We start from the raw sequence: 14134 nt of genomic DNA, 5'->3' as shown, positions 1-14134 counted from the left end.
GTGTGTCTGTGAGAGTGTGTGTGTGTCTGTGAGAGTGTGTGTGTGTCTGTGAGAGTGTGTCTGTGTCTGTGAGTGTGTGTCTGTGTGTCTGTGAGTGTGTGTCTGTGTGTGTGTCTGTGAGTGTGTGTGTGTCTGTGAGTGTGTGTGTGTGTCTGTGAGTGAGTGTGTGTGTGTCTGTGAGTGTGTGTGTGTGTGTCTGTGAGTGAGTGTGTGTGTGTCTGTGAGTGAGTGTGTGTGTGTCTGTGAGTATGTGTGTGTGTCTGTCTGTGAGTGAGTGTGTGTGTCTGTCTGTGAGTGAGTGTGTGTGTCTGTCTGTGAGTGAGTGTGTGTGTCTGTCTGTGAGTGAGTGTGTGTGTCTGTGTGTGAGTGTGTGTGTGTGTCTGTGTGTGAGTGTGTGTGTGTGTCTGTGAGTGAGTGTGTGTGTCTGTCTGTGAGAGTGTGTGTGTGTCTGTGAGAGTGTGTGTGTGTCTGTGAGAGTGTGTGTGTGTGTCTGTGAGAGTGTGTGTGTGTGTCTGTGAGAGTGTGTGTGTGTCTGTGAGAGTGTGTGTGTGTCTGTGAGTGTCTGTGAGTATGTGTGTGTCTGTGAGTATGTGTGTGTGTCTGTGAGTATGTGTGTCTGTCTGTGAGTATGTGTGTGTGTCTGTCTGTGAGTATGTGTGTGTGTCTGTCTGTGAGTATGTGTGTGTGTGTCTGTCTGTGAGTATGTGTGTGTGTGTCTGTCTGTGAGTATGTGTGTGTGTGTGTGTCTGTGAGTATGTGTGTGTGTGTGTGTCTGTGAGTATGTGTGTGTGTGTGTCTGTGAGTATGTGTGTGTGTGTATGTGTGTGTGTGTATGTGTGTGTGTATGTGTGTGTGTGTATATGTGTGTGTGTGTGTGTGTGTGTCTGTGAGTATGTGTGTGTGTGTCTGTGAGTATGTGAGTATGTGTGTGTGTCTGTGAGTATGTGAGTATGTGTGTGTGTCTGTGAGAGTATGTGTGTGTGTGTCTGTGAGAGTCTGTGTGTGTGTGTCTGTGAGAGTATATGTGTGTGTGTGTCTGTGAGAGTATGTGTGTGTGTCTGTGAGTATGTGTGTGTGTGTCTGTGAGTATGTGTGTGTGTGTGTGTGTCTGTGAGTATGTGTGTGTGTCTGTGAGTATGTGAGTATGTGTGTGTGTCTGAGTATGTGTGTGTGTCTGAGTATGTGTGTGTGTCTGAGTATGTGTGTGTGTCTGAGTATGTGTGTCTGTGAGAGTGTGTGTGTGTCTGTGAGAGTGTGTGTGTGTCTGTGAGAGTGTGTGTGTGTCTGTGAGAGTGTGTGTGTGTCTGTGAGAGTGTGTGTGTGTCTGTGAGAGTGTGTGTGTGTCTGTGAGAGTGTGTGTGTGTCTGTGAGAGTGTGTGTGTGTCTGTGAGTGTGTGTCTGTGTGTCTGTGAGTGTGTGTCTGTGTGTGTGTCTGTGAGTGTGTGTGTGTCTGTGAGTGTGTGTGTGTGTCTGTGAGTGAGTGTGTGTGTGTCTGTGTGTGAGTGTGTGTGTGTCTGTGAGTGTGTGTGTGTGTGTCTGTGAGTGAGTGTGTGTGTGTCTGTGAGTATGTGTGTGTGTCTGTCTGTGAGTGAGTGTGTGTGTCTGTCTGTGAGTGAGTGTGTGTGTCTGTCTGTGAGTGAGTGTGTGTGTCTGTCTGTGAGTGAGTGTGTGTGTCTGTCTGTGAGTGAGTGTGTGTGTCTGTCTGTGAGAGTGTGTGTGTGTCTGTGAGTGAGTGTGTGTGTCTGTCTGTGAGAGTGTGTGTGTGTCTGTGAGAGTGTGTGTGTGTCTGTGAGAGTGTGTGTGTGTGTCTGTGAGAGTGTGTGTGTGTGTCTGTGAGAGTGTGTGTGTGTCTGTGAGAGTGTGTGTGTGTCTGTGAGTGTCTGTGAGTATGTGTGTGTCTGTGAGTATGTGTGTGTGTCTGTGAGTATGTGTGTCTGTCTGTGAGTATGTGTGTGTGTCTGTCTGTGAGTATGTGTGTGTGTCTGTCTGTGAGTATGTGTGTGTGTGTCTGTCTGTGAGTATGTGTGTGTGTGTCTGTCTGTGAGTATGTGTGTGTGTGTGTGTCTGTGAGTATGTGTGTGTGTGTGTGTCTGTGAGTATGTGTGTGTGTGTGTCTGTGAGTATGTGTGTGTGTGTATGTGTGTGTGTGTATGTGTGTGTGTATGTGTGTGTGTGTATATGTGTGTGTGTGTGTGTGTGTGTCTGTGAGTATGTGTGTGTGTGTCTGTGAGTATGTGAGTATGTGTGTGTGTCTGTGAGTATGTGAGTATGTGTGTGTGTCTGTGAGAGTATGTGTGTGTGTGTCTGTGAGAGTATGTGTGTGTGTGTCTGTGAGAGTATATGTGTGTGTGTGTCTGTGAGAGTATGTGTGTGTGTCTGTGAGTATGTGTGTGTGTGTCTGTGAGTATGTGTGTGTGTGTGTGTGTCTGTGAGTATGTGTGTGTGTCTGTGAGTATGTGAGTATGTGTGTGTGTCTGTGAGTATGTGAGTATGTGTGTGTGTCTGTGAGTGTGTGTGTGTCTGTGAGTGTGTGTGTGTCTGTGTGTGTGTGTGTGTCTGTGAGTATGTGTGTGTGTGTCTGTGAGTTTGTGTGTGTGTGTGTCTGTGAGTCTGTGTGTGTGTGTGTCTGTGAGTATGTGTGTGTGTCTGTGAGTATGTGAGTATGTGTGTGTGTCTGTGAGTATGTGAGTATGTGTGTGTGTCTGTGAGTATGTGAGTATGTGTGTGTCTGTGAGTATGTGAGTGTGTGTGTGTGTCTGTGAGTATGTGAGTGTGTGTGTGTGTCTGTGAGTATGTGAGTGTGTGTGTGAGTATGTGAGTATGTGAGTATGTGTGTGTGTCTGAGTATGTGTGTCTGTGAGTATGTGTGTGTGTCTGAGTATGTGTGTGTGTGTGTGTGTGTCTGAGTATGTGTGTGTGTCTGAGTGTGTGTGTGTGTCTGAGTATGTGTGTGTGTCTGAGTGTGTGTGTGTGTCTGAGTCTGTGTCGGAGTCTGTGTGTGTGTCTGTGTGTGTGTCTGTGTGTGTGTCTGTGTGTGTGTCTGTGTGTGTGTCTGTGTGTGTGTGTCTGTGTGTGTGTCTGTGTGTGTGTCTGTGTGTGTGTGTCTGTGTGTGTGTCTGTGTGTGTGTCTGTGTGTGTGTGTCTGTGTGTGTGTCTGTGTGTGTGTGTGTCTGTGAGTGTGTGTGTGTCTGTGAGTGTGTGTGTGTCTGTGAGTGTGTGTGTGTCTGTGAGTGTGTGTGTGTCTGTGAGTGTGTGAGTGTCTGTGAGTGTGTGTGTGTGTGTGAGTGTGTGTGTGTGTCTGTGAGTGTGTGTGTGTGTGTGTCTGTGAGTGTGTGTGTGTGTGTGTCTGTGAGTGTGTGTGTGTGTCTGTGAGTGTGTGTGTGTGTCTGTGAGTGTCTGTGAGTGTGTGTGTGTCTGTGAGTGTGTGTGTGTCTGTGAGTGTGTGTGTGTCTGTGAGTGTGTGTGTGTCTGTGAGTGTGTGTGTGTCTGTGAGTGTGTGAGTGTCTGTGAGTGTCTGTGAGTGTCTGTGAGTGTCTGTGAGTGTCTGTGAGTGTCTGTGAGTGTCTGTGAGTGAGTGTGAGTGAGTGTGTGTGTCTGTGAGTGAGTGTGTGTGTCTGTGAGTGAGTGTGTGTGTCTGTGAGTGAGTGTGTGTGTCTGTGAGTGAGTGTGTGTGTCTGTGAGTGAGTGTGTGTGTCTGTGAGTGAGTGTGTGTGTGTCTGTGAGTGTGTGTGTGTGTGTCTGTGAGTGTGTGTGTGTGTGTCTGTGAGAGTCTGTGAGTGTGTCTGTGAGTATGTGTGTGTGTGTGTGTGTCTGTGAGTATGTATGTGTGTGTGTCTGTGAGTATGTGTGTGTGTGTGTCTGTGAGTGTGTGTGTGTGTGTCTGTGAGTCTGTGTGTGTGTGTGTCTGTGAGTATGTGTGTGTGTGTGTGTCTGTGAGTATGTGTGTGTGTGTGTCTGTGTGTCTGTGTGTCTGTGTGTCTGTGAGTATGTGTCTGTGTGTCTGTGAGTATGTGTCTGTGAGTATGTGTCTGTGAGTATGTGTCTGTGTGTCTGTGAGTGTGTGTCTGTGTGTCTGTGAGTATGTGTCTGTGTGTCTGTGAGTATGTGAGTATGTGTGTGAGTCTGTGAGTATGTGTGTGTGTGTGTGTGAGTCTGTGAGTATGTGAGTATGTGTGTGAGTCTGTGAGTGTGTGTGTGTGTGTGTGAGTCTGTGAGTATGTGAGTATGTGTGTGTGTGTCTGTGAGTATGTGAGTATGTGTGTGAGTATTGAGTTTGTGAGTATGTGTGTGTGTCTGTCTGTGAGTATGTGTGTGTGTCTGTCTGTGAGTATGTGTGTGTGTCTGTCTGTGAGTATGTGTGTGTGTCTGTCTGTGAGTATGTGTGTGTGTGTGTCTGTGAGTATGTGTGTGTGTGTGTCTGTGAGTATGTGTGTGTGTGTGTCTGTGAGTATGTGTGTGTGTGTGTCTGTGAGTATGTGTGTGTGTGTGTCTGTGAGTATGTGTGTGTGTGTGTCTGTGAGTATGTGTGTGTGTGTGTCTGTGAGTATGTGTGTGTGTGTGTCTGTGAGTTTGTGTGTGTGTGTGTCTGTGAGTATGTGTGTGTGTGTCTGTGAGTATGTGTCTGTGTGTCTGTGTGTCTGTGAGTATGTGTCTGTGTGTCTGTGAGTATGTGTCTGTGTGTCTGTGAGTATGTGTCTGTGTGTCTGTGAGTGTGTGTCTGTGTGTGTCTGTGAGTATGTGTGTGTGTGTGTCTGTGAGTATGTGTGTGTGTGTGTCTGTGAGTATGTGTGTGTGTGTGTCTGTGAGTATGTGTGTGTGTGTGTCTGTGAGTATGTGTGTGTGTGTGTCTGTGAGTATGTGTGTGTGTGTCTGTGAGTATGTGTCTGTGTGTCTGTGTGTCTGTGAGTATGTGTCTGTGTGTCTGTGAGTATGTGTCTGTGAGTATGTGTCTGTGTGTCTGTGAGTATGTGTCTGTGTGTCTGTGAGTGTGTGTCTGTGAGTATGTGTCTGTGAGTATGTGTCTGTGAGTATGTGTCTGTGTGTCTGTGAGTATGTGAGTATGTGTGTGTGTGTGTGTGAGTCTGTGAGTATGTGAGTATGTGTGTGTGTGTCTGTGAGTCTGTGAGTATGTGTGTGAGTATTGAGTCTGTGAGTATGTGTGTGTGTGTGTGTGAGTCTGTGAGTATGTGTGTGTGTGTCTGTGAGTATGTGTGTGTGTGTGTGTGAGTCTGTGAGTATGTGTGTGTGTGTCTGTGAGTATGTGAGTATGTGTGTGTGTGTCTGTGAGTATGTGTGTGAGTATTGAGTCTGTGAGTATGTGTGTGTGTGTGTGTGTCTGTGAGTATGTGTGTGTGTGTGTGTCTGTGAGTATGTGTGTGTGTGTCTGTGAGTATGTGAGTGTGTGTGTGTGTGTGTGTGTGTGAGTATGTGTGTGTGAGTATGTGTGTGTGAGTATGTGTGTGTGTGTGTGAGTATGTGTGTGTGAGTATGTGTGTGTGAGTATGTGTGTGTGAGTATGTGTGTGTGTGTGTGAGTATGTGTGTGTGAGTATGTGTGTGTGTGTGTGTCTGTGTCTGTGAGTGTGTGTGTCTGTGGGAATGGGACAAAGTGCAGGGGCATAAGGGAACATTGTATGTGCACGTGTGAGGTTGGTTTATCCCATTAGACAGGTGTTAACAGGGTGTAAAGCTTGGATTCTGGATATGTCCATGGCTCAGCAGTTTCATTCACACCTGCCTAAATGTCTTTCAACTCTGATCGCGTTGGACCCTCACCTTTTCTGTCCGTTTTCTCACTCTCTCTTCGACTTTCTCTCCGTCATTGGTCTCTTTCAGTAGTACATTCTCACTCTTTAATCTGGATGTTTCGCACTTATAATGGTTATTTTTGCATAAGCAGTTACTGATACAGGGTGCAAACAATAGCACTATAATTTGTTTAATGAAAAAAGGAATTATGTCTATCACTTTGGGTATTTAATTCATTCTCTACACACTGTGTAATGATGGCATTCTCATCGTGTGGAGTTCTAAGGACAGGTTCTGTTGGACTTGGGTAATGGTGGCAGAGAACACATGCTTATAGAGCACACACCCTTGTCTATTTAAGAAAAAAATAATAATGAAAGCACACTTCACTAAATTGTCTCCTCTGCCTCTCCCTCTTCTCTTTTTCAGAACTGGGAAGGGTTTGGGAGTCTGTCTCATGGCAAAGCGATTGTGTTGGGGAAGGGAGGGGGGGTCAGGGGGGGGTTCCATGCATATTTCATGCAGTGGCTTGTTAACCTGACAGAGGGATCTTTGGGCTGACTGACGGTGTGAGAGAGTAACCGCATGCTCGTAATGCATTAACATATGGTAAAGCCTGCCTCACCACCATCTTTTATTCATCCACTTCTCTAAGCGCTTGTTGATATCATGCAGCCGAGACGAGTCGAGCCCTGTGTACAGCACACATCATAGTTTTCTGAAGCTGATTGAAAAAAAAGAAAATGTAATTAGGATTGTCCTCCTGCTTTTATCCTCTTTCTTTTTCTTTCTCTCTTTCTTTGCCAAAATTGATGGTGTTTCCAACAGACTTACAGGTTGGGGCCAGTTTCCAGAAATTAATAAATATGACTAACACTGTTTTGTATACTGCCTGGCTCCAAAAAAAAAAACAATTGCACATGCTAATATTTTGTTTTATCGCCTTTAGTTTTGATTATAGCAAACAGTTTGGTGGCCGATCAAAAAGTCCTGTAATATACTCATCCCCTCAGGGAAGGAAAATATCCATAGATATGTGTAAGCAACCCCAGATCATAAAACTGCCTCCAGAGGCTTGTACACAGAGGCCACTATGTATGATGGTTCCATCACTTCATGTGCTTCCCTTCTTACCCTGGTGGACCCATCATATTGGAATAGGATCTGTCTGGACTCCTCAGACAACATGACCTTTTTCTATTACTCCAATCTTTATGCTCCACGGTGAACTGAAGCCGTTTTACTGAAAAGTCTCACCAACAAGTGTTTTTCTTATGGCCGCACAGCTGTTTATTTCCAATCCTGTGAGTTCTCGCTGTGTTGTGCATGTGGAAAAAGTCTTACTTTCACTTTTAAACATGTTTAAATCACGATCCAATTTCAAAAATTTTAGTGATCTCCAATCATAGTCATTCGTTTTTTCAGTTATTGTTGTAGCGTTTTACCCTGGCCACATTTTTTCCATAGTTAATCATTCAGCAAATCCTTCAAGATTTTAATAATGTTAGACAGTTCCTAACCCAATATCAGTGACTTTAGCAGTCTTCTTAGCTGTGTCTCTTGCTTGATGGCGGCCCTTTAAAAATGTTTTTTTTTTTTGCCAGGCAGTGTATATTGGCCACATCAAATGCTACTTGAGTAAGTAATCTTAGTGAATGTTTAGCCTGTTTCTTTCATCTTCACTCTTGCAGAAATGTGAAACTGTTTGGAAAACTAGTCAGAACTTCTAGAGCATGATGGTCCCAACAGGGACTGGTTTTAGTCCCTGAGTGGCCAGAGACATGAGATCCATCATCCAGACATTGTTGGGTCCAGAGGTTAGAGTTCTGTCTGCTGTGTTGTCTGAAAGTACTGGAGGAAGACAGAGGAGTACACCAGGATTGAAACATTAGATTATAATTTGAATCAGTTTTTTTTTAAACAATGGAGAAACTCTAATTAATAATATCAATTATAGTGTTCTAACAATTATATAGTTTTTTTAATGAATTGTTAGACATCCTGGGATAATGATCATTAGATCACTTGAATGAATTAGCACATAAAGCTATATACCTACTGATGCATCGCAGTTCTTTTGTGTAGTAGTTAGTCTATCGCGACAATGACTCCAAAATCTTTTATTGTTATTAAATTTAAGTATGTTTGCATTGGTGGTGGTTAAATGTTGCAGTTCCTCTATAATCCCACAGGTGGTCCACTCTAATCTGTTCACACGTTGACAGGCAGCACAACATCGTGTGTGGTAGAAGTTAATTATAAGTTTCTTTAGAATTGTAACAAAATCTGAAAAAGGTAATATGAAATCCGGACATTTATAAAATCTTAATGTTTACAGAATCACAATACTGCAGCTATAATAATGTATTGTGTGGTCCTTGGTGATTCCCCTCTCTACTGAGTAAACCAAGTGTTGTTTTTGAACAACTGTCAGGAGGAATGAATAAGTAATCTCTTAAATAGTGGGAGAGATCATAGAAATATATATATTATATTGCAATGGGTTTAGCATGATGAAATGCAAAATTATCTGTAGGAATATCTGACAAAACCAAGTATTAGAACCACATTTTGTAAATTGGACTTCATAAATAGTCTTTGGCTTTGTGTGTGTGGAGCAGAGACAGCCTTTAATTATGCATCTCTATGCAGCGGCCTCTTTGTTTTTATGATTACTGAGGATTGGGTAAAGAGGTTACGAAGGTGAGGGGTATCTCATTGTTTCTCATTAGCTTGTGCTCAGAGGCCGCTCTCACAGGCCTACTTCCACACCTCTACGGCCTCTGAGGCCACCGCCATGGCTATCAGTCAGAGGCCTCATTAACAGCCCTTATTTGTAAAACACAACCCATCAGCCTGCTTGCGATGGCTCTGTTCAGGAAAAAACTGAGAAAACCGGGCATTCTTTACTACAAAATTAATTATTCATTACAAAATCTGTTACAATGCAATGTAACATGATATAGCATAATGGCATTACCCATTACCTCAGAACAAACTGTCTTTTTAGATTATTGTGATGATGCATTTTGTTTTGTTAGTTGGTGAAAAAAAAATTGCAGCTATAAAATCTGTCTTACATGATGGTTATTATTGGCAAAAGTTCTTAATTTTTGCTGTAGGGTCATGGCATGTCACAGAACAGCACAGGTCAGCAAAACATCACATTTCATTATTGATGGATTAATAGGTAATAATGCTGGTCTCTATGGAGCGATCACTTCTGAATGGCTCTCTGGCCTGTTTGTCATGCGTCTTCATTATTGTCATTTAGTCTCATTGAGCACAAGCATGGATTTCCATTGGCTGTGTCACAGTGGATTGTGCTGTAGACTGAGTAGTGTGTCACAGCTCTGTGCTGTTTAGATGCACTATTTGATGTATAGTGTCTGAAATGGGAGACTGAGCCTATAAGTAATCTGTCACTGGTAATGACTGAAAATACTTGTGTTGTTTTCTTCTTCACATCTCTCTTTAGTTTCTTTTTATTTTCGACTTTCATTTGGTTACCTGCGTCTTTGCCATGCAATCTCAATATACATATGTGTGTAGTGCTTTAAATAGTCTTTCAATATGTATTTTACTACATGCATAATTCTCGGAGCATGCGAAACCCACCACTAATGTGCCGATTACAGAGTTTTTAGTGAAAAGATCTAGTGAAGGAATCGACAGTAAGTTACAGTCGGGTAACCAAGTCTTAAAGGGCAGGAACTTCAATCCTGTTTCCTTTTATGTCAGGGGACTTACTATAAATATTATGTTCATGAGTACTTTTAATGGGTTTAAAAACTGTGGTTCTTTTTTAAATCAGACTCTTAAATACCAATCTCATAAAAAGTGAACTACCAAGCTACATAGCCCCTTCAATAAAACTTTAATTTAAAAAAATTACATTTATTGTAATAAAAAAAAAACAATTTAACAAAACCCAATGTGTCACAATGATTGGCACTTTTGCAATGAGTCTGTAGAATGTAGAGCAATCAACCAGAGACATTTGTCCGTACCAAATCTCTCCAGACCCTCCAGGGTCCTACTCTCTCCCTTGTGGATTGTCCTTTTTAGCTCATCACACAGGTTTTCAATGGGGTTTACATCAGAGAACTGGGGTGGTCATGCCAAATAATTGATTTGCACCAATTGATATGAACCATTTGGTGTAGACTTGGAAAAAATGGGTTAAAATACAGCACAGATAATTGGCAGATTGTTTGGTTAAAATGTATATTGAAGTGTTCAGGTCAGAAGATGAAGGTTTTCTCAAAATATAATATTATGCATTATGTATAGATTGAGATGATGGATGATCTATAGATTTTGTAGACAAATAAATGTATACATTTTTAGCATTATAAAAAATGTAATAGCAAATATCATTTCTGGTTGAAATTCCGAACAAGTCTTCTGATTCCTAATATACTGAAGAAGCCCTTTTATGATGAACATGCTGTTTGACACTAGTTTTTCATTGAACCCCTTAATTAAAAGGCACAAAAACATAATTTGTGCTTTTAACACTATATAAGACAGAACAACAATGAAAGCAATAGAAAGTCTTTTGGTCCCAATTAGTAATCAATGAGCCATGGTTGGATTACGTTCATTAATAGATTAAGCAAATTTACTGTGCATGCTGAATCCCACACACAGAGACGTACTCACTCGCACTTCAGAAACACATGCATATGCAATGAGCAGTCATTACCCAGAAAAACACACTTGTGATAGAGTGCACTGTATGTATTGGGCAGTAACTGAGATTAATTAACCTGACTGGGTTTGAGGAGCCTGTAGGAATCACATGGCCACCTCAGAAATCAGATTCCGTTAACCGGGCAGTCCCAGCTCTTGGCTTTAATTGGCTTTAAACATTCGCAGGGGCAGTTGAATGGGAAATCTTTGTGTTTATGTTGAGGCAGGGCAGTGGAGCAACACTTCTTTAGCAATAACACTCTTCATTGATCTGGGATCACAGATCAAGAGTCTGTGGCTGTTTTTGAGAAAGCTGTTGCCACGGAATGCACACAAACGCTCAGTTATGGTGTGATAAATGGTGAAAGAAATGTGTAAACGCCCACTTAAGCTTTGCTTCATGGTGGATTTGTGTACCGTTTTCATAATTCTGAAAATACATCCATTTCACAGATGAAAGGCAATGTGCTCTCTGACTCTTCAGGCCTGACTCTTGAAGCTTGTCATGTTGTTGTTTTCTGAGTCTGCATTAATAATGCTGATGTGGTCCTCTAACTCTTTCGGGGTTTTGCCGGTCTCGTTCATATCTCGTTCATGTCTGGTTTCTCAGTATTCATTCCATGCTGGTGGGCTTGTCAGTGGTGTTGGATGCTGACAGAGAGAGAGAACGCTCCAGTAATCCCTACGCACCCCGCACATATTAGCCTGATGTAAAACAGACCAATTTAGCCTGAGCCTCAGCACCAGTATCTACGTGCATCTGTCAGCTCTGATCCCTCTGACTGTCCCAGCCCAATCGGTTCACAATCCTTGTCGTTGCACGTGTACAAGTTTAATACATGCAAACATCAATTCCATAAAATGCCCTCTTTAGAAAGCTGGTACTCTGTCCCAGAGTCAAACGCATATAAGATGCTTCCAGTGCTCACTAAGATAGTTGATTAGATGGGGACAAAAGAGGTAAATGGTTACCTCATGACATTCCTGGTGTTAGAGTTTATACTTATACTAATTAGGTGATTCTCTAGATTATGCAAGTGTAGTGGTTCTTTCTCCTTGATTCACAAAGGTTTCTGATATTTACAGGCTATGTGGTTACATAGGAGCTGGAGTTGAGCCCTCCCATTGGACACTTTCCTACTCGCCTCACTGGGCAGCTGTGGTGGAACGGAAGCCTCCGATCCTCAGGAGAGAGACAAAAGACAGGAACTTGCGATGGGAGAGGGAGCGATATATAGAGAAAGTGCAGCTAGACTAGCCTGGGATGATAGTTAAGTGCACTTTGTCATGTAATCAAGTACAGGAGCTACAGACTGGCACATTGTGCTTCAAAAAATTATTGTTAATGCCATCATTAGTATGTAAACCTGTGCTCACTTTGTGTTTGTGTGTGTTAGTGAGCGGGACTTTCCTGATTAACCACACACTACTCCAAAGCATTTTGTAGTCATCTGCAAATATTAAATATGAACCCTAGCCTTGAAGCAGCACTCGGGCTTGACATTTTGCTCCTCTGCAATTAGAAGTATTTCTCTAGTTGCATTCTTTAATTACACCCTGAAGCCGTTCAGAGGTTTAGCGCTGGGCTCAGACACCACCACCATCAGCCACTTTGTCAACAATCAATCAGAGACTCTTATTAGTGTGGCAATGACTTGAGCACAGCATCAATTAGCCTGGCCCCTGCAACCACCCACATATGTTCTTGCTCTCCCCTGTCCATTTCTCTTTCTCTCCTTTCTTGTGTCACTTGGCTCAACCTTTGAGTGCCTTTTACACAGAGAAAGGCAGTGGACTGGAAATGGCTCTTCCCCCTTTTTTTTCCTCTCCCGTCCTCTCACTCTCTTTTTTCCTCTGTTGCGGTTTCCTTATCTCTATTCCTTCAGCAGCCTGCTTTTAGATAATTGTCTCTCTGTGTAGTTTTCTTATGCAGTACACAGCTGTGGCTGGACAGCCTTAAACAGCACAATGAGCCTGCTGTCTCAGTAGGGGACTCATCAGTGTGTGCCATTCTCCATTTTGCCTCTTCCACCCTAGCAGCCCCCAAAATGCTCCTTCTTCTTCTTCTTCTCCTTCTTGCTGCACTCCTTATTAAAAGCACTTTTACTTTTTGCCTATTGTTATTCATGTCTTTTTGGTTTCTAAACAGTCCATTATAATAACACAGACCGTATGTTTTGCTTTTCAGTCTTTATGGGCGACACATGCAGGCTAATCCCGAGCCACCGAAAAAGAACAACGACAAATCCAAGAAGATCAGTCGCAAGCCCCTGGCTGCCAGGAACAAGTGAAGATGAGAAGTGTGGATAAAGAGGCCGTTGTCTGCCTGTCCGAGCTGGACCTCACTGCATGTGCCTTCTTCCACTTTTCTATTTATTTACTGCAAGAACACACTTTTTTATGGTTACTGTATTGTGTTGTGGTATACATGTGTGGGCTCACAAGTTGCCCTCGCCATGTCCCAAGCAGCCATTAGAAAATTCTCTATTTGCTTTTTGTTCCTTTTGTGTATTTTCTACATTATCTCTGACTTTATTCATTTGCTATAATATAGTCATTGCCTTATTCTCCTAATGCTGCATACTCAAGTATTACTTTTTTTAAAAGCTTATTTCTTGCATGATGTTTTTTAAATATTATTGCAATACTGTAAAATCAGACAAGTCTTTAAAATGATGATTGGATAGTTTGTCAGATATTAGATATTGTCGAAAAGAAAAAGCCTATAAAAAATGGAACATATCATAGGAAGCACTGCAGTGTCATCTAGACTTTTGTCCTCTTTCAAAAATGTTTTAGTAGAATATTATATGCTTGTGATCCTCTACGCATTGTAATGTGCATATTTTTAAAATCTTCACACATTATACGGACAACTGTTCAAATACAGTGAAGGAAAAAAAAACAATATCATACTCCACTGTTTGATTTAAGCCATCTAAACAAGGCACACAGCTTTCCACAACAGCAATTTGTACCCTCCAGTGCCGGGCTTGGCAGCGGGGCTGTTGCGTAACCGGTGGGGGATTTTTGGAGGGGTTTAGCAGACTGAACTAAGTCTGTGCAGGATTGTGTCTTGCCTCAGAGGACGTGTATCTGTCTGCTCCCTCTGCCACACCTCTTGCTCTTATGACTCCTATGAATGGCTGTAAATCAGAGTATTGAATAGTTAACAAATAAGGCCAGTTAAAAAACGGCTCCAAACAATGGACGGCTTATATAATACACAGTATCGGTTTCCTTTACAGCATTGTCTGGATGTGCATTTAAAACGAGCTTGTATTGAATCAGGTCATTTTGACTCCTACTGTAACGCTAAGTTAGTCTTCACCATGAGCTTTGTTATTGATCTATGCAATTATCAGAAGTCACACCAAATTTTTATTATTTTTGTCATTTGACAGAAATGTTGTCACCATATGCCATGCATTACTTCTTTTTATTTTAACTGGTTTGAATAAAATGCTCCATTAGACTTGTATTGTTTGTGTCTTTTTCGTTTACTTGATTATCAGTTAATTTTATATAGTTATGTATGAAGCCTAGATCATCATTATTATATGCTGAACAGCATTACAGAAACAAGAGTTATTGTGGGATTTCCACATAACAATCTATAAAGTGTACATAAACTGGTACAAAATCAAACCTCCAGGCATTAAACGCTCTTTAAGTGGCAATGCCTTGTTGCT

General features: G+C 42.3%; 1 protein-coding gene across 1 annotated transcript in view; it reads left to right on the top strand.

The window, feature by feature from the left end:
• Positions 1–13917, top strand: part of rsu1 (Ras suppressor protein 1) — a 37115-nt gene extending 23198 nt beyond the window's left edge. The window contains exon 9 of the mRNA XM_053494608.1: positions 12631–13917. Coding sequence (XP_053350583.1) covers positions 12631–12733 — 103 coding nt within the window. The 3' untranslated portion in view covers positions 12734–13917. The remainder of the gene's footprint in view (positions 1–12630) is intronic.
• The last annotated feature ends 217 nt before the right edge of the window (positions 13918–14134 follow it).

This window comes from Clarias gariepinus, chromosome 4, assembly GCF_024256425.1.
Source record: "Clarias gariepinus isolate MV-2021 ecotype Netherlands chromosome 4, CGAR_prim_01v2, whole genome shotgun sequence".
Classification (NCBI taxonomy): Eukaryota; Metazoa; Chordata; class Actinopteri; order Siluriformes; family Clariidae; genus Clarias; species Clarias gariepinus.
This window is presented reverse-complemented; position numbering and strand designations above follow the sequence as displayed.